Source organism: Sparus aurata, chromosome 6, assembly GCF_900880675.1.
Source record: "Sparus aurata chromosome 6, fSpaAur1.1, whole genome shotgun sequence".
Classification (NCBI taxonomy): domain Eukaryota; kingdom Metazoa; phylum Chordata; class Actinopteri; order Spariformes; family Sparidae; genus Sparus; species Sparus aurata.
The window spans coordinates 38,049,679-38,070,651 of NC_044192.1; the positions used below are offsets into that span (position 1 = coordinate 38,049,679).

The 20,973-nt window shown below is 40.5% G+C and overlaps 1 protein-coding gene and 1 long non-coding RNA gene across 4 annotated transcripts in view; one reads left to right on the forward strand and one right to left on the reverse strand.

Moving 5' to 3' along the window:
• Positions 1-758: 758 nt before the first annotated feature.
• On the reverse strand, positions 759-17,491 carry LOC115583107 (uncharacterized). The gene is made up of 4 exons (XR_003984302.1): positions 17,123-17,491; positions 16,504-16,910; positions 4,895-4,977; positions 759-993 (listed from the first exon to the last, which is right to left on the reverse strand). It is a non-coding gene; the product is annotated as an uncharacterized LOC115583107 (long non-coding RNA).
• A 201-nt stretch (positions 17,492-17,692) lies between these two features.
• Positions 17,693-20,973, forward strand: part of cntn2 (contactin 2) — a 30,139-nt gene continuing 26,858 nt past the window's right edge. Inside the window, exons 1-2 of one of the 3 annotated variants that reach the window (XM_030419555.1) lie at positions 17,693-17,711; positions 20,070-20,148. In XM_030419555.1, the coding sequence (XP_030275415.1) occupies positions 20,088-20,148 (61 nt within the window). In that variant the 5' untranslated portion in view covers positions 17,693-17,711; positions 20,070-20,087. The other 2 variants (XM_030419554.1, XM_030419557.1) reach the window with 2 other exon arrangements.

Below are 20,973 nucleotides of genomic sequence, written 5' to 3' on the forward strand. Positions count from 1 at the left end.
CTAACGTGACAAACTGTAGTTGGTAGCGACTAAACTGAAAATGTGGATCAGACAGGTGAAATGTATTTATAAATGGACATATGTATGATTGTGTAGACCTAGGCTTACATAAATACAGCTTATATTCAAAAACTCTTCTTTGGAAGTAGCCTACACATGACATGACTGATCTGTGTTTTAGGTCACAAATGGACAATGGATGTTATTCTGAGCTGTCTGTAGGCCTATATTACAAATAGCTGTGTCTGCCCTACCATTGATTAGAGATCATAAAAGCGCTCATGGTGAGGGGGTCCTTGGGTTATGAACTACTTTCTACTGGAGAACTTCTAAAGAAGAGACTTAAAGTTCTGCAAATAAATGTGTTCCAAAAAGTGCTACAAAATTAAATTGGAGAAACTAAACACTGTGTCACACAGCTGCTTCAGGCTCAGCAGGAGGGGAGGTGTCAGAGAGTTGAAGAAAATCAGTCAGCGAGCAAATGTTGTGTTTTATGAAATGTTTTTTGAAATGTCATGTTTTTTGAAATGTTGCATCATTTGACTTGTAGTTTTGCTTTCTACAGTTGTTGGGTTTTGACCTTCAGGGCCACCTTACGAAACAGCCCTGCAATTGTGCATTACTGTGATTTGTGTTATATAATTTTTCTATTTTTCTTACTGACAATGTGACTTATGTTTATGCCTTAACTGGATTCAGTATCAGAATTGTTATGAAAGACTAACAAGTGCCCCATATATCAATATAACCCAGCACCTACCTTTTTTCCCCTGTCAGTCTTCTACCTGCTCCATCTCTCTTGGTACTGTTGTGTGCAGTATGACAGATGAGTAGGGACATTACCGGGGCTGGGTCTCAACAAGGACTCTGGTGGCGCCGGTGCCTGACACCAGAGGTCACAGTGTCTGGGTCGGGGTCTCAGGAGAGCTTCAGTGCCTCCAGATGGAAAGGGTGGGCGGGGGAACTCATCTACCTGAGTGTTGGCTGTCCCTGCTGGGTGACACAAGGAGGGGGATAAACAGGACGGGATCGTCACTTGCAGTAGTACAGCTAAGTAGTTGAGAAAATCCCCTTTGGGTCTGTGAATCATACCTGCCAACATTTAGGATTTTTGGAAGTCTCCGATTTTTTTCCCTTTCTCTGGCTTTGCACCCAGTTGGGTATTTCTTTTACTCTGCTCACTCAAGCATTGTGGTCTGCTCAGTTTGCTGCTGAAAATGGATGAATAAGGTCCCAGAAAGAATACATATGCTTCCAAATTCCAAAACTTAACTTGATCTTATTAATTTATATATCGTTTGCTTCCACTATGCAGTCTGGCTGGCTGGATGTGATTATATCCTGGACCTGCACCTTTTTTTTATGTATATGAGTCAAACTTTAGTATAAAAGAATAATTACGACAAAAGAGGCACTTTTAAGATTTACCGTATTTTAAATGGGGTCAAACTCATTTTAAATGGGAGTGCTTGGGGCACTTTTACGATAGTATCAAAATCGCTGTTTTTAAAACCTAAGAAGGCTCGACACAACATGAAACTTTGCTCGTAGTATCACCAGGGTCTCTACACTCGAACACGAGCATTGAGAACATTGTTTTTGTGCACAGAGTTTACTAAAAAGAAAGTTTTTGGACAACTCACATTAGCAGATGTTTCCTCCGCCCGCTGCCGTCCTGCCAGTGAGAAGTGTCGATTTCCCAATGCAACTTAATTTGGAGTTAAGTTAAGGTGGAATGCTCCTAAAGCTTAGTTCCATATGAATTAGGGCTGGGTATCACCAGGTACCCCATGATATAATACTATCATGATATTTTGCCCACGATAACGTCAATATCATGATACAGCGATTCTGCGATAATCGATATATCGCTTTCATAAGTTTCATCCACGATACATATCAATGTCTGTGTCACTGAGGGAATTTAGAATTTATTGACTGCACTGAATCCATTTCACAGGAATTACAAAATGTTGTCAATCAATTTCACATGAATGGCAGCCAAGTACAAAAATACTGCACAGTGGCTCTTCATGTCCTTGTCCTTGTGTTATGTATAAGTATTTAAGTGAAAAATGATACAAAATAATGTGCAAAAAAGCAGAAAATTACAAAAAACAGAAAAACAAAATGAATGCAGAAAATACACATTTCAGTGCTAGCATTACCGACTTCTTCTCTGTAAACAGGGACACATATCAGTTCTGCTTAACAAACAAAATCAAATTGTTTTATGAAAACTGGCAAATCTTGTCAAAAATGTCATATCTTGGTTCCAGTATATGTAGCATTCGGCGGAAACCTTCATTTTTGACTACACTATATGCAGTGTTGGGGAGTAACGAATTACCTGTAACGACGTTACGTAATTTAATTACAAAATGTACGTAATTGTAATCCGTTACATTACTGGGAGAAAATATGTAATTAAATTACAGTTGCTTTTGGAAATTTCAATGATTACAACTTAAGTTACATTTGAAAAATCGCCGCAAAAGCTCGGATTTATCAAATAGTTTTTCGCCCCCCTGGATTCATCTTGGTTTTTAGTTTTTTTCATATCAACATCCTCCTTCCAAAACTGACGCTTGTGATTGGCTCTCTGGTCATGTGCCATTCGACTCAACCGACAAACCGTACGGCGGCAGTCAGACTCAGCAGCAACAGTGTCGGCGGCGCACAAGATGTTCCTGGGCTGGAAATACAAAAAACACTTCATACAGACAGAAGCCAGGCTTCCCTGTATTACAAAGGTGGCTCTCTGTTAACCCGACTAGATCACCATGGTAACTTAGGCTTAGCTCATAACCTGGTCCCGACCAGGTTCTGTTCAGAGTTTAATCATAAAATCAACTTTTTCACTATTTAACTCATTTACAGCTGGCGTGACCTTTACTTTGAAAGTCCAGTGGAGCTGGATCAGAACAGAGCATTTGTGCGGAGGGAGAGATCGCGCTGATCCGCTGCTGTTGACTTTCTCTCTGAGGTCTCCGCCTACAGATGTTCAGCTGAGGGGAAACGCTGCTCAGCTGTTGATCCGACTCGCGTCAGGAGGTCATTTATTAGGCTATAGCCTATTTACTTATACAGTCAGTCACCACTGAAAGAAGTTGTGCGCTCGCAGCAGGACAGATAATTTAACTTAATGTGGCCATGAATAAATTAATTGTTTCGCCTGTTATGTGTTGCCCAAACGCAGTAAATCTTGAGTAGTCTACTCTGTTTTTTCACATTTAAAAAGGTCTTTGTACAGAGACAACATGAGATTTGCTTGTAGCTACAGCACCTAAAAAACCCACTGTAACCTATTTTCATATGCACACCCAGCCTCGCTTTCAATAAAACTCACACTGGCATTTTATAATTGCGATCAGTGAAATATATGAAAACAATATAAAACACAGTTTAAAACAACAGTTGTTGTTGCTCTAAAGCTTCATATTTAAAAGCAGCTCAATGTAGAGCTGTCAGAAATTAAAATCAGCCTCCTCTTGTCATATTTGCAGCAACACTGTTGCTTCAGGCTGTGATCAGGCTTTTTTGTATCGCTCATACTCTCTCAATTAAAACAACCTGCTCCTCTTGGCTGAAATCAGCCCGTTGTCGCTCCACTTAGTGAGGAAGTGAGCCTCCTTTGCAGCACAGGCCTAAGATTTAGACTCATAATATATGGTTAAACCTTTGAACTGAAAGGTTTATCACACTATAGGTCTTAAAATGTGAAAATGGTTAACAGTTGAGAGATTTCATTCAAAATTAAGAAAAGTAATCATAATGTAATCAAATGTAATTAGTTACATTACTTTGAGAAAGTAATTGAAATAGTTACACTACTATTACATTTTCAACAGGGTAATTTGTAATTGTAACCAACTACGTTTCCAAAGTAATCTTCCCAACACTGACTATATGGTCTAAGATCTTTACAAATAAAGCAAGCAATGGACTTGGTAATACTCACAGCCCTGGGGGATGTAGAAGGAAGCTTTGCTTTAAATACGGTGTTGAGTGTAGGCTGGCTTACAGAAATGTTAGCATTAGCATCACTAATCGTCCTCTCCTCCACAGCAAGCTGATGATGACGGACAGGGTGGCTATGCATGTTCGTTGTGTTGCCTGTGTCCGTGACCCTCGTGAGACAGTTCTTTCAGATTGCAAACCCTTTATCAAGTGTTGTTCCATCGTCAGTATAGTAAAAGTTGAAAAAGGAGCCTCATATAAGAAACAATACTAAAATCAAAAGCCCAAAAAGTCACGTGAGATATCGCGCGGATAGTTGTTGCCGGAAGACAGTAGCGGTCCACCTTAACTGTCCTCCAGGTTACGTCGCATTCAGAGGTCGATACTTCTCGGCTGCCATGACGGCAGCAAGCGGAACATGCAACTGCTAAGGTGAGTTGTTCAAAAACTTCTTTTTAGTAAACTCTGTGTACACAAACAATGTGCCCAATGCTCGTGTTCATGTGTAGAGACCCTGGTGATACTACGAGCAAAGTTTCATGTTGTGTCGAGCCTTCTTACTGTTTTAAAAATAGCGATTTTGATACAATTGCTAAAGTGCCCCGAGCACTCCCATTGAAAATGAGTTTGACCCAAAAACGAAAAATAAATAAAATCTTAAAAGTGCCTATTTCATCGTAATTATGTTTTTACATGAAGGTTTGACTCATATACATTCACAAAAAAAGCTTAGGTTGCATTTTGGCGAGAGTTTCACTTTAAATGTAAAATATTGCATGGTATATGTCAAAGCCTTCTCCTCTCCTATTTGCTAAGGATGACTTCAGTAGGTTTTCAAAGCATAATCTTAGTCTTATGTGTGGTAGTTGGCAAGTAGGATCCTTCTCTGATTAATATAGGCCCAAGAGAATGATCACGATGGTCTCTGAAGTACCTCAATGACCAAGCTGTCCATCCATGGCCCTGGGTGAATGGCTGACCTTATTCCTCCTACAACCTTTTCTGGCCTGAGGTCAGCTAAAAAAGTGATATTGCCATTAGTTTGAAATATGATCATTTCGAGATATAATTCATGATTATTATGGATGATTACATTTTACACCACAATTTTCATTGTTATTGAAAACCTAGTAAAATCACGATGATGTGTCATTACTTACTGTATTGTCAAACAAACATGTTTTAGTTTTAAATCTTCCTCCTGCTGTCTTGATATTTTACCAGCAGGGTTCTTCTAGACACATCAGTAATGAATAATTATAGGCCCATATCAAACCTTCCAATTTTAAGGGAATTCACCGAAAAAGCTGTATTTCAGGTGAACAATTAACCAATAACAAATGGCTGATTTGATGTTTTCCAATCAGGATGTCGACCACATCGCAGCACAGAGACCGCTCTAGTCAAATGACATTATTCAAACACAGACAGTGGCAACATTTCAGTCTTAGTGTTACTGGAGTGCTGCTTTTGACACGGTCGACCGCAATATACTACTGGACAGACTGGGTAGGACTCTCTGAAACAGCACTAAATTGGTTTAAATCTAAATGATAGAGACTACTTTGTGTCTATTGGTAATTACATATCTGAGTGGATGAAATGACAAGCAGAGTACCCCAGGACTCCATTCTGGGGCCTCTACTATATATAATCCCATACAAACACACAATATAATACCATACAAACAAAGTAGAGTAAACAAAGATAAGACTAAAACAATTGTTTTTGGAGCCAAGGAAGAACGACTGACAGTCTCTGCTCAGGTTCAATCTGTAATGTTGAAAACAACAAACCGAGCCAGAAACCTTGGTGTAATCATGGACTCAGACCTGAATTTCAGCAGCCACACTAAGACAAATATAAAGGCATCTTATTTTCACTTTAAGAATATATCCAGGATTAAAGGACTTACGTCTCGGCAGTATCTGGAAAAACTCCAAAAATCCAGCAGACAGCTGCAGCTGAAAACTGCAGGCCTGCTCCAACCCTCACCTCTTTTAAACCAAGACTGGAGACCTTTCTGTTTGATACTGCTTTTCATTGAAGCCGTATTAAGGCTTTGAACTGCACTGTGACTTCTATTTTCTATCCTGTCTCTTTTAAAACTTTTCTATTTAGGCCCACTTATTTGTATGCCGCTGTAAAGCACTTTGAGTTGCCTTGTGTCTGAATTGTGCTATACAAATATAGCACAATTGCCAATTACATCTGTAGAGCAAGTTTGTAGGCCAGAGCGTCCCTGCAGTACTACAACATTTTTATTAAAAACACTTATTTGTGACATATTTTACCTTTATAAAATCGTTGCAGTTCTTGCAATTTGGATATAGCACTTAGGGCTGCACAATGTTTTGCAAAATAATCAAAATTGCAATATGACTAAGTGTGTGCTTGTATGTGCATGTTTGTGTGGTCTTTTTGTTGAAAAATGCTTATTGATTTTCATTTGCTGATTAATTTTCTGTCAATCAACTAATGCAGAGCAGTTTATCTTTATTACTAATCTGGTAAAATGAGAACCATTTGCAATTATGTAAAACAGAGAAAAGCTTGCTTTTGTTAAAATCCTTTAAACTGACAAACATCATGTTTGTCATGTCATGTCATGTCATGTCATGTCGTGTAAATCACACCAAGCTGCCCAGATATGCTCTCACGCCATGTGAAGTGACTGATTTAAGTGGGTTCTATGGGTGCTGCTGCAGTGGTACAGTGGTCAGCCACTGTGCTAGTGCCCTTCATGTGTGTGTTAGTGCTGTAAGTGTGGATTGCACTTCAGTAAATGGTTCTCTGTTTAACAGAGCCAGAAGTGGAAAAGGGAGTCATAGACCGGCTATTGTTCTCCGATGGTCAGATTCACACACACAAAAAAAAAGATGTGTTTCTCTGTGTTACGATGAAGTCAGCCACACCGTGCATGAAGTCATCCTTCTCTCCCTAACCCCCACACTCCCCTTGTCAATGGATGGGAAACTAATAGCTGGTTCATGGTGCAGCAGGAAGCCTGGACATTTGTATCTTTGACCCCCTGGTTGGCTGCCTGATTAGGGGCTCAGGATTCCTCACTATGCTCTTCCTCCTACAGTTCTGTCGTTAACAGTTCAGCATGTCTCAATATGATCCCTCATTTTTCCCATCCATTAATGTTGCAGTAATTGTGTTTTTCCCTATATGTGGTCAGACAGTTGCTGACAGTCAGTGTACCAGGTAACAGTTGAAAAGAATTTAGTTAGTTACTAAAAGACTGTAGTTTGTGTGAAGTGTTTGGAATCGATATTGATTACTGACTATTGATTAAAATATTATTATTAATTAATACAATTGAAGTTAATAGTTCATTAGTTAATTAATGAAACTTAGGTAATTATGATTCATTAATGAACACAGGGCACCACCCTGAAATCAGGGATCAATAATCAAATTTGTTGTGCAGTGTTCCTCTATGGATCCAACACAATAATTAAGAAGATTACAACAAAAACGAAAGGAAAGCAAAAACAGTCTTTGTCTCGTCCAGCGAGGAAAGAACTAAAGCCTAGGCCAAGCGAAGTGAAAAACGTTTGTCGAATACACCCTAACAGTAACTACTTATGAGTCTCTTCACATGCAGAGGGGTCTCCTGACCTTTAAACTCTGATTCATTGTGATCCTGGCGGAGTTTCCTGGCCCACAGCCAATAGAGACTGGGTGAAAGATTTGGGGGGGTTGTCATACCTGGAGTTACAGTTCTTCACACCTTGTGGTCATTGGTTCAGTTCTTTTGTTCTTCAACTTCTCATGTTGATAAGGCCCTTGTAGTAAGGCTTTTGATTTGACACAAAGAGAAGGCCTTCTCTTTGTGTGAGCCATGTGGCATGAGGCCCAACAGAAGCAACCTTTCAGGGCTATCCATTCATATTTACACATTCCCTGTCCAGCCATATAGGTCAAGGACAGAATAAGTAAAATAAGAGTTTCTTGAAGTATTCTTCGGGATCACACACACTGATGAGATAAACTCATAAAATTCTTCCTATTTGACAAATGGTAGGATAACAAACTAAGTCCAAGACAGAAATAACATCCTATTGTTTGAAATGTATTGTTCAGGAAGGCACAATCAATAGTAGAGATGCACCGATCACGATTTTTGGGGCCGATCACCGATCACCGAAAGCAGTATCTGCCGATCCCGATATTGCCGATCACCGATCACAGCGTCAAATCCATAAATTCTTCTATATTATTGTCTTGTATAACTTTCATATATTTAATTAATGATTCTTCTTACACAACTTTGACATTGTATTATTAAGTATAAAAATTAGGAGATGAGAAAGTATCATGAATTGACCACCGTTTTATTGCAGGCTGAGGCAATGTGCAATATTTCACACTCTAGAGACTCTTAGAGACAACTTGGACTCAGCTTACATAGAGTAACTGTAGCTCACTAGTGGGAATGCAGTCAGGGTGGGAATTTTGTCATTTTAGGGGCAAGTCCATTTGGCCTGCACTTTTTTTTCAGGAGCACCAAGGCCACATGACAGGGCACAAAGGCCACTGAGTAAAATGTGTTGATTTACCTTTCAGACTGATACCATAACATCCTAATTTATAATAAGACATGGATTATGTATTAAAACATTTTTTTTATACCAAAATCAAGTTACATTAGAAAGTAGTTTTTGTTAAGTAGGGTTAGGGTGAGGTGGGTTTTGTGACACTACACTGAATATTAGTGTTATTGAATATTTCTCCCAAATAGAAATTCCCCAAAATTATGGCAAAGCACATTTTTTCCAAACAAAAAATTGTAGAATAACCATCAGGAGACCACTGATGTGTGGAGTGATTTTGGTGGCACTACACTCTGAATAATAGTGAAGTTATTGAATTTTTTGTAGTTTCTCTTTTCGGTGTTGCACTTTGTAGACGGTACCTGCGCCCTCGTCTCACAGCTGGCTGACCATACAGACCAGAGTTAATGTCCAGACGCTCGTTTTGATTAACATACGGTTGTAGCTCGTTGTCTACCGTACTACGGTAGAAAAGAGCCGTCATTTGTGTTTTATCAAGGTTTCACTTATGAGTTATTGATCCGGGAAGTTCGAATCTGTGAATATATTTCCAACTTTACCGGACTAAATCCTACCACATAAGTCAGTTAAGTATCATGTCAAAACTGGCTGAGCTCGCTCGCTGTGCTGTAAGTTTCGTACTTCTGTTTTGAGACGCTGCTGCTGTTTGAGAGGCTTTGACGTGAGATCATCGTGATGATGAGACTCCACCTGCGTGAACCTCGAACTCACTGAAGTTACTGTGAGTGACTACTGTGCACTCAGGTGGCTGTAATTAAAGGCAAGCTCGCTACTCTGACCGGGCCAGGGGCACAGAGGCCACTGTGGCCATATGATGAGTTTTTTTTTCACCAGGCATCAAGGCCAAAGTGCGGGGCAACAGCGGCCATGAAATTCCCTCCCTGCATGCAGTTAATGCACTGTCTTTATACTTAAACGTCATCTGATCGGCCTGATGTGATCTATTTTGAGAACTCCGATCAAAACCGATAGGGGCATTATCGGCCGATTGCGATCGGTTGCCGATCGATCGGTGCATCTCTAATCAATAGTGTTAAAGGGCAGACTAAGGTCAAGCAGCACTGCACTGATGCATAGCACTCTCTTGACTCAGCACCCATCAATAATACATTAGTATAACCCCAAGATGGATGGCTTAGTGCCAATATCTGCACAAACCAGAATGTTTAAATGACTTGAGACATGAAAACCACACCAAGAAAAGACTGCATGTAAACAGGAATGGTGATGTAAGCCCTTCAACATAATTACATTTTTATGGTCCAAATCATTGAGGTCGATTCTTGCTTGTTTTTACAGATGTTTAAGTATTCTCACAAAGATAGAAAACTCTAGCCCAAGGTAGGGTCAGATGCACAGTTTACCTCATGCTTTTCAAATTTCATATTTTTTTTTCTGCTTTTCACAAGGGTGACTTTACGCAACAGCACTTGAGCGGGGAGATTTAACTGTTTCACTATTTTTTGTGAACACATTTTTTATTGTTTTTAAATGTAAACAAGTACAGCGGTCCGGAAACAGTACAGGTACACTGCGATCAAAAGGGAAAGAGGAAAAAAAAAAAAACAAAACAAAGAAAAAAAACAGGCAGCGACCCCCCTCCCCCCCAAAACCTCTGGATCGCCATAACACTCAAGCAGGACATGAGAAACCGCATTTTAACAAAAAATGCAAATAAAAATAGTGATTAACGCAATTCCTTGATCTTACCTGCCATCGTCTGCCATGCTAGAATAGTGTCAGCTCCAGCACTGTGCATTCTTGCCACCGATAACTCAATTTTTAGTATGTCAATGTATGTATTTATCCATCAAGGCTTAGTAACTGTATGTGGAGGTTTCCAGCGTAAAGCCAACATCTTTTCGGCAGCAGTGATGCCCGTTTGGAGGATACGTCTTTTCCAACATGTCAGCTTTAGTGAGGTGGTATCATTCAAGAGTAGCACAGTGGGAGAACATGGAACAGTGACATCCAGTACATTAGATAGAGTAGAACAGACCTCATCCCCAAAAAGCCTCATGTCTTTTCACTCACAGCACATATGCATGTATGAGCCTATAAGTCCATCTGAGCATAGGGTGCAGATTGGAGATGTTAAACGTTTCAGGAGAATATTTCTTCTTGGAGTTAGGTAAGTTCTGTGGATATAATTGAAATGGATCTGTTGATGTTCTGGGTTTTTAGAAGCAAAGATAATCGAGGACCAAATCTTTTCCCAGTCCAATGAATCTCCTCTGATGTAGTGCTTCAGTTCACTAGGCCATACATGTAAAATAGGAAGGGTTTTATAAGCAGCATCCCGGCTAAGTAAATATATTTGAGAGACCAAACCTCTTTGTCGTCCTCTATTGTACAGAATGGAATGCAAAGAGTGCGAAGTAATAGGAGAACTCCATGGCACTCCATATGCTTTCATAGATGATCATAGTTGAAAGTACAGAAATAAAGATCTTCCAGGCAATTGATAAGACAGTCTCAAATTATTAAAGTCACAAAGCTTTAATATATGAATTTAGAGACCAAAGAATGGACTTTTTTTCCAGTATTCAGTTGGGGGTGGTAAAGGCAACATCAAAGAAAAGAAATGTATGTGTGGTAGAATATCCATTTTAACAATTGACACATGAGCTTGTGATTATTTTGGCAGGTGAGACCATCTATTGAGATCCGCCTCAATATTATTATAGATGCTCTGATAATTCTTATTGGCAGTATTAGCTAATGAAATAAAAATGTCCACCCCCAAGTATTTAAAATGTTTGTCCACGGGGATGTACTGAGGTAATGAGCTCAAGTTCAATTTAGAGTTTAAAGGGAGAAGCGCAGATTTTGTCCAATTGATTTTATAACCGGATAGAGAGCTAAATTCGTCAAAATTATCCAAAATATGCGGCATGATATGGCTGCTCTATCACAGTATAATGATATGTCATCAGCATACAGCGATATTGAGTGTGTGGTGTTGTTAAAAATGATGGGGAAATTATTGGGTGTTGACGAATTTTCTGTGTTCTTATGACAAAATGAAAAGAAAAGGGCTTAATGGGCATCCCTGTCATGAGTATGATAATTAAACTTGTTTGACATGACACCATTCGTGTTTATCATTGCAGATGGGTTATTGTATAGCAGTTTAATTAAACTGATAAAAGTTGGAACAAATTTAAAGCGCTGTAGAACCATCCACAAATATTCCCATTCTAGCCTATCAAAGGCATTTTCTGCGTCAGCATAAATTACATGAAGCAGACGCCATACATTGTCTGAAGCAAGTCGTGATTTCACAAAGCCCGTCTGGTCACTCTTAATTAGCGTAGTTATGTGGGGTTCTAATCGGGAGGATAATATGTGGGCAAATGTTTTTATTTCTGCATTGAGGATAGACAATGGTCTATAGTTCCCGCATTTGGAGGCGTCCTTATTGGGTTTGGGCAATACACCTATCAAGGCGACATTCATATAATTGAAAAAGGCACCAACTTCAACAGCTTTATGAACCATGGCTAGGAAGTATTGTCCCAACTTCTCCCTAAAGGTGAGCTAAAACTCTGTGGGAATCCCATCCTATCTTGCCTGTTTTCATTCCAGCTATATCACCTCTCAACTCAGTCAGCGTTATTGGGGGGGGGGGGTTTATTAATTGATGGCATGGTTTCCAATTTACTTGATTATTTGTTAAATCATTGGCACATTTGATTTATTTTAATATTTAAAATTCTCTGTAAATTACCAAAAATATGAAATGAATAAATAAATAAACAGAATTATCACTGTAATATTGTATTTTATTGAGTTGCACATGAGAAAAAAAAACACAACAATGCCAACATGTCGGCACTGAAATGTGCGTTAGGGTACTACTGAGTGTTCATAAGATTTGTTCTTACCTAAGAATAAATCCTTGATTTTCCTCTTCGTAAAATCTTCGCAAGTGGGACTTAGAAACAAATTTGTTCGTAAGAACGTTTCATGAATGAGGCCCATTATTTTTAAGTAATGTGGTGTTAAAGCGCCATCTTCTGGCTTTATTTGGAGTCTTGGCAAGTGTGAGCTGTGATGTAATAACGCAATGGTCAGATAAAGAGTTTGGATAAATCACAGCTAAATGAATTTCAGAGTATAAAATTGCAGAAGCCAATAAATTATCTATCCTTAAAAAGGTTTTGTGTCTGTACAAATAAAAACTATATTGTCTTGAAGAAGGGTTAACAGCTCTGAATAGATCTGTGAGACTGAAATCGTAGACTGTAGAAGGAGGAATATGTTGAGATGGTGCACTAGATCTATCGAGTAAGGGATCAAGGACAGCTATCATGTCAGCGCCACTAATTACTGAAAAGTCCTGCAGGTCACATAAAGCTAGTTGTACCAAAGAACTCTGGACTAATTGATGAGTGGCATATATACATAGAAATGCAGCTTTCTGACTATATATTCCAGTGCCATACCATACCATTTATATTCCAGCTAGATATGTGTAGCATATAAATTGTTACAGAGAGGACTGGGCAAATATTGAGTTCCTGCATAAACATTAGTCAGAAATGTGGAGATCCAAATATACAACCCCATGTCGCCAAAGAAAAAAGGAAAAATACGAACTCGCATCTAACATTATAACATAAAACAAGGTGGCAGTGACCACAAACAAAACGCCCAATATTTGGGCACCTGAACTCAGAGGGCTGGCCATCACACCGTCACAAAAGCCCTCCCCCCGTACATTATTCTGTATGACCAGTCAAATGTCATAAAAAGAAAAACAGCTGAGATTGTCCTCAGTACAAAATGAAAGTTATCCATCAAAGATAGAGTTCTTTGTTTACCAAACATAATATATGAAACTTTACTGCATAACTATAATTACTCATCTATATCAGAGCCTCTTGACATTATAATCACATAAAGCAAGTGATTTTCTTCATAATGAACATACAAAAAACAGCATCCCTCTCTTTGGCAGGCTACTTACACTACTCACAATAAGTTAGGGATATTGTGAGAGACTCAGTGGATTTCATACATACGGTGTTTGTTTCACTTCAGAGAGTTTTGGGATAGGGAGGCAATTGTATTGGGGTGATAGACACACCTCATTTTATGTTTTCCACGTAATGGTCTCACTGTGTACAGTGTGCCTTACATATTGGGGCCAATACCAACAATACTAAAAGACAACCCTTTTCATTGTGGCATCAATTTCAACATTCTGTGGGTATAAAAAGCTGGTATTGTCAGTAAGTCATTCCAAGTTCATCATTCAAACAGCCATGAACACACAACGTCACTTAACGGACGAGCAGCGCCACCTGGCCATAGCGCGCCTTCGGGTCGGTAGCAGGCAGCACCAAGTTCACGAGCAACATCTGACTAGATGTTGCTCGTGAACTTGGTGTGTCTCAAAGTGTCATCAGCAGACTTGCATCCAGACTAGGGCTGGGCGATATATCGATATAAAACTTATATCGATATATTTTTGAAATGTGATATGGAATTAGACCATATCGCATACATCGATATAGTTCAAATTTGCGCTGTGGTCTTTGCTCTGAGCAAACCGCTGACCCGGAGCTCTCTGCACTGCTCCCCCCGCTCATCCTCCGTCATGCACAGAGAGGGGAGGGGCTGGAACAGACACTCAGGCACTCTTCAACAAACACTTTGGTGGCCGCCGTTGCCCCGCACTTTGGCCTTGATACCCCGTGAAAAAATATCATCGCACGGCCACCGGACAGCGTAGCGAGCTTGTCTTGCAGCCACCTGAGTGCACAGTAGTCACTCACAGTAACTTCAGTGAGTCCGCGGTTCACGCAGGTGGAGTCTCATCATCACGATGATCTCACGTGAAAGCCTCTCACACAGCAGCAGCGTCTCAAAACAGAAGAACGAAACTTACAGCACAGCGAGCGAGCTCAGCCGGTTTTGACATGATACGTAACTGACTTATGTGGTAGGATTTAGTCCGGTAAAGTTGGAAATATATTCACAGATTCGAACTTCCCGGTTCAATAACTCATAAGTGAAACCTTGTTAAAACACAAACGACGGCTCTTTCCTACCGTAGTAAGGTAGACAACGAGCTACAACCGTATTTTCATCAAAACGAGCGTCTGGACATTAACTGTGGTCTGCATGATCAGCCGTCTGTGAGACGAGGGCGCAGGGACCGTCTACAAAGTGCAACACTGAAAAGAGTACTACAACTACAAAAAATATTCAATAACTTCACTATTATTCAGAGTGTAGTGTCACCAAAATCATTCCACACATCAGTGGTCTCCTGCTGGTTATTCTACAATTTTTTTGTTTAGAAAAAATGTGCTTTGCCATAATTTTGGGGAATTTCTATTTGGGAGAAATATTCAGTAACACTAACATTCAGTGTAGTGTCACAAAACTCACCTCACTCTAACCCTACTTAAAAAAACTGTTTTGTAATGTAACATTAACTTGATATTGGGATTTAAAAAATGTTTTAATACATAATCCATGTCTTATTATAAATTAGGATGTTATAGTATCAGTCAGAAAGGTAAATCTACAAATTTTACTCAGTGGCCTTTGTGCCCCTGACAAAAAAATAAAAGTGAAGGCCAAATGGACTTGCCCCTAAAATGACGAAATTCCCACCCACATGTCATATTTGGCTTTGATTTTGACTTAACATTTGCTCTCACTTTGCATAAAAATATCGGGATATATATCGTATATCGATATTCAGCCTAAATATATCGGGATATGACTATTAGTCCATATTGCCCAGCCCTAATCCAGACACAGAACTACTGGCAGAGTTCGTCACAGACCCAGGAGTGGAGCCCAACGAGTGACAGACCGCAACGATGACCAGTACCTAAGGACCTATTCACTCAGACATCGTTATGCAACTGCCACACAGCAGCAGGCCCAGTTACAAGATGTGAGGGGTACTAGGGTTTCCAGACAAACCATTCGAAACCGACTCCACCGCTTTGGCTTGAATGCCAGACAACCGTTGCAGGTGACTCCACTGACACCAAGACACCGCCGTGAACGTTTGCAGTGGGCACAAGACCATGTGACCTGGACAATGCAGCAGTGGTCTACCGTCCTGTTCACTGATGAGTGTCGGGTCACCTTGCACAGAAATGATGGTCGTCAGCGTTGCTGGAGAAGGCGAGGTGAGCGATACACCGAGGTCAACATGGTCCCCAGGGTTCCCTTTGGTGGAGGAGGTGCAACAGTCTGGGCAGGCATCACCAGTCAGCGCAAAACAGATTTGGTTATTGTAGATGGCTCAGTCACTGCACGTTCTTACCTCAGAGACATCATAGAACCCATCATCATCCCCCAATTCCGCCAGCACACCCCCAACTTTCTGTTGGAAAAGTGGTGGAGCATTATCATGGATGATAATGCTCCACCACATCGTGCCAGAATTGTCACAGCTCGACTTCAGGAAGTCGGAGTGCCTCATATGGTACGGCCAGCAATGTCCCCTGACCTGAACCCCATAGAGCACGTCTGGGACCAGCTGAAGCAGAGACTGGATGATCGTACCCCACCCCCACGTGACCTGGCAGAACTGCGTGTAGCACTTGTGGAGGAGTGGAACGCATTGCCTCAGAACAACATCATGAGGCTAGTGAGGAGCATGAGACGTCGCTGTCAAGCTGTCATTGCGGCAAATGGTGGAAACACCCGCTACTGACATTGTCAATTTTTGTTATTTGGGGCTATCCTTGTTATTGTCTAAATTTTTGGGGTAATAAATATTAAACTAATGAAAATGGTGTTTCTTCTCATTCATTATTAGTAATATCAAAGGGAACTTTTACTTATTTCATTAAAATTCAGACCAAATAGGAAAAGCACTCATGTAAATAACAATATCCCTAACTTATTGTGAGTAGTGTATATAGTTATAGTTACTTTAAGTATGCCCTGAGGTATGTTATGGCTATATGGGATAATACTTTACTTGTCTAGAGATCCCGTGTTAGTAGATCAGCATATCAGACATCAGAGCCCTTTGTTAGTCCGCCGGCCGGGACTGAGCACCGAGGAAATCCTCATCCTCTTCCTGGGTCTCAAAGAGGTGCAATTCTGACCCGAGGGACAGCTTCAGTTTAGCTGGATAAATCAGGAACGTAATAAACCAAACAAATTTCCTTGCTGTCTCCATAGCCTGGGAAAATGAGCGGCACCGTTTGATGGTGCAGTTGCTGTAGTCCGCGGCGAAGCAGACCTCTCTGCCATTGACCTCAATCCAAGAGCCTCTGGCTGCCCTCAAGATGCAGCTCGGTCTGTGTAACATAGCATCTTGCAGATCAGGGTGCGGGATCCGGTGTTACGTTCTGGTCCTATACGGTGCACCCCCACCTCCATCTTTCCATCGACAAGAGTGGGAAACCATTTAGTAAGCGAGCATGAAACAAACAAACATCTCTACATCACTCTTTACAGATTTCTTGTCAAGAAAACCAGCATGTCAACCTTTGATGATTTTAGACATGAGCGTTGACATGTGACAATATTAGCTGTAGCATTAAACAATTTCTCTGACGGTGAACTGGTAGCTGGTATGCATAGGAATTTACGAGCGAGTTTGCGCAGCCATGGAAAGTCAACATTGTGCACTCTCCACCGGGCCAGTGGATCTTCCTCTCCATCAGTAGTAGGAGTCATCAGGTAGTTGTCCAGTTCAGTTTTGATGGCATCCTCCAACTGCGTAGTGGAATGCCCAATGACCACTTTCCCTTCCCTGTGGATGGCTCTGCCTCTGCTGCACCCTGGGGCATTGGATCCGTGGTGCTGACACGAGCCCTCTTCTCCTGCAAAACACAGAGATAAGAGCTGTCAAAGTTTTGCAGTCTGATGTGATTTAAAGCAATTAGTCATTCTATGTTAACATTAAAAAATGCCAATCAGTGAAATAGAAATATCACTTGTATTGTTGAGGCCTTTTGTATTACTAAACTACACAAAGAAACAGGACAAGTTACCTTTCAGGCCACCTGTTCCATTTCAATCTTCACTCTGTCTTTGATGTCTGGAACATTCTCTGCACTTATGTAGTCATTCTTGATTCTAGGATCAAGGAAAGAAGTAATGTCCAGTAGCTCCTGTGTGGCTGGGTCGCTGTATTTATCTTCAATGTCGCCAAGAGCTCTTGATTTGATTTCCTTGGTAAGATCTGTATCCTCATCACTTTCAGTCAGGGTTTATGTTCTCAGGAGATGGAGAACTGGCTTCAGGTATGAGACACTTACATAGGCTTCACCTGTTTTTAAACCTTGTTCATAGACGTCATATATTTAGTGAAACAGTGAGTAATTGCCATGTTATGTATTTGTATCACTTCGATGTCTTGTCATATGGGGTAATGGCTGAAATAAGCAGCAGCGATTGTAGGTTGTCGAACTGAAGTTCGTCTAGTTGAAGCAGTGGGGCTGGTTTGTTGGCCACCTGCGGGGAGGCTGATGCTGGCATGATAGCGCAAACTCATGGAGTTCTGTTTTGGACGGTACCTGTTGACATGATGGAAAAGTTTGAAGGCCACCGACACATTTTGCAACTAATGCTGGTCTGTCATTTGTCAGACTTCAGGTAGTCAAACTATTTACAAAAAACCAAAGTACTGTAACCCTTCTTCAGTACCATTTTTTCGTCTTTGTCAGTATCCTCACACTCGGTTACGCTAGTTGGACCTCTCACTCTCTTGTGTGTGCTCGACACGTCATTCTGAGTTGTTGTGAGTGGGAGGGGCCAGAAACATACATCCACCACATGCATTTTATTTCTTTGCTGTGCGATTGGCTGTTGGTGTAGTGTTTTCCAAGTAGAGGAAAATGGACTAAAAAAAAATATATATAAAGATATAATGTATACTGCAGTGTATCCGATCAATTAATGAAACTCTTGGCGCCATGGCTTCAGCAAAGCACCTTTTGCTCCCAGTCATTCGACACCCCCTGCTGTAGGCACACAAGCACTTTCTGTGTCTGAACCAAGCCGACTGACAGCAGCAGAGTGCAGTGAAGGGCTGTGGTGTATGGTTTCACCTTGTCCTGGATGTAAGATTGAATACCATTCGAAGAGTAGTACAAACAAGGACCAGAGACTTGACTGATTTGAGCAGTCACTGGTAGCCAGTGCAGGGTGTGGAGGAGCGCTGTAGCGTAAGAGAAGTGGGTAAGTTTAAGAGCAGCCAGGCTGCTGCATTCATGATGTGCTGCAGAGGTCAGATGACATGTGCATGGCAGCCAGGAGTTGAGAGTACCTGAACACTGAACATAGACAGATTTTCTCACTGAGTTTCTCAGTGTCAGTAGTAGACAGTAGGAAGGACTGTTTTTGTAGATTTTCCACACCAAATCAGGTTTAGAAACCTTAGCAAACCTAACCGAAAATGCAAAGCTACTCACCTGCTGTTATTATGTGGAATCATTGGTGAAAAACTCCTCAACTGTGTTTTTCTTGGAAAACTCAGTTAATGGTGCAGGGAGAGAGAAAACAGAAGAGAAAAACAAAGAGGAGAAAATATTCAGAAACAAAGAGGAGAAAATATTCAGAGAGGAGACAAACAGAACGGAAAGAACAAAAACAGAAAGGCGAAGCAAGCCAGTGTGCATTCAGGTGGACAATATAGGCAATCTCTTAAAGCAATTCTGAAGACAGATAGTTTGAGTCTCATTCTCAGGTCCTTCAATAGTGAGGTTGAAGTTGGGGGAATAAACTTTTCCAAACAAATCATAAAGTCAAGTGATTTATGAACAGTTTGGGCCATGTCAATGACTGTAGGTCAGGTTTCTGGGGTTTAATGGACGTTGATGTTGAGACAAACCAGACCTTCTCCAGATTCCTGGATTAAAGATTCCAGAGCCAAGGACCACTGACCTTGCGCTACCCTACCCAAGCTGTACATGGCCAGCACCCTAAAGGCAAAAAAGAGTTACTCATAGACTTGTTTGCTTATTATTGACCTTGTTGTGCAGTGGTCATGTTAGTGTGTGGTTACTTCAGTGAGCATCTGAGTGTCGCACTTTTATTTCCCATGAAACATCTAATGTGGTTTCTGCATGTTATAATCGCTGAGCTGAGTGTACTCTGCTGTACTCTGATGCCCAGACAATGAGGGGTCTTGAAGGTGAATGATACACTGATCTCTTCTTACTCTTTCATGGCCCATTTCTCTCGGTTGGTCCTCCTCTTTATTTTGTATTATTTTCCAGCCCTCTCTCCCTCTTTGTATCTGTTTGTTGCTCCTACTATGACAGTAAGTTGCAACATACAATATGTCATGCTGATAAGGTGTTGATCATAATATTTTTCTTGATAAAGAAGAACAGTGATTTCAATTGTGGTTATATTTCTTGAAGCTATCCATGCTAAATTAATTCAGTTCCTCTGTAGATCTGTTATTCATGGAAGTAACCTTGTTTATCTTTTTCCTACACATGGATTGATTGGACATCTCTTCTTCCAGTGTGAAAAGGTGAACAGTTTTTGATCCCATCTGCTCTGGATCTGTTTTTGGTCCTCTAGTAATCCAGCTGGATCCAGATGATGGAGTGCTTGCTGTGTCTGCTGGTCCTCAGCTCTGTGGCCCTAAAGGAGGCTTTCGGTAAGCCCCACTTCACAGTGTGCTGTGTCTTCTTCTTCTTGTTCTTCTTCTTCTTCCTCTCCCTCTGCTGACCACCTTCTTAAATGATAAATTGCAAACCAACGAGGAGCATGTTGCCAACCAGAAGGGTGTGTAAATGTTGTGCTGGTTAAGTCAATATAAGCAATAACGCTTTATGTTGTTGACTATAAATTCACTGATACAGATTAATAGCCAATAATAAATCTCATTGTATCTTGTGCATCCATACTCTTGTGCAATGTCAACAAAAGCCAGGGATACAAATTAAGGAGCATTTTTAATGTTTTCCGAAATACCTTTTCTGTATTTTAAAAAGATTAAAGGAATTAACAAAAACAAAAATCAAACCAAACTGACTTTGGCAATAGTAATGAATTAGCATTAGTAATAGCTCTGAAGTTAAAAATACCCTTCTTCATCAACCCTGTCTAGATATTATGTTCTCATACAACTAAAATGCATTCTCAATAACATTTGAAGGAAAACATATTTATGCCCGGATTACTTGTGTTTCACAGAAAAATAAAAAATACTAGAGCAAGATTGTTCCAAAAGAAAAATGCTGCATGTGGCCTGGAGCATTGTAGCAAAGCAAGGAAACTGACAGCAAAGACATGCTGATTAAAAACTTATTTGTAATATGTCAAAAACAACCAAACAAACAAAACATGTTTTACACTCAAATGGAATTAAGAATACATTTTGATAATGAGAATGTAATTTCTAGGAGACAGGACTATCCTCATTTTGCATTAGCAAATGTCTCCCTGACATTTTGAATCTCGACACACTTCACAGAACCGC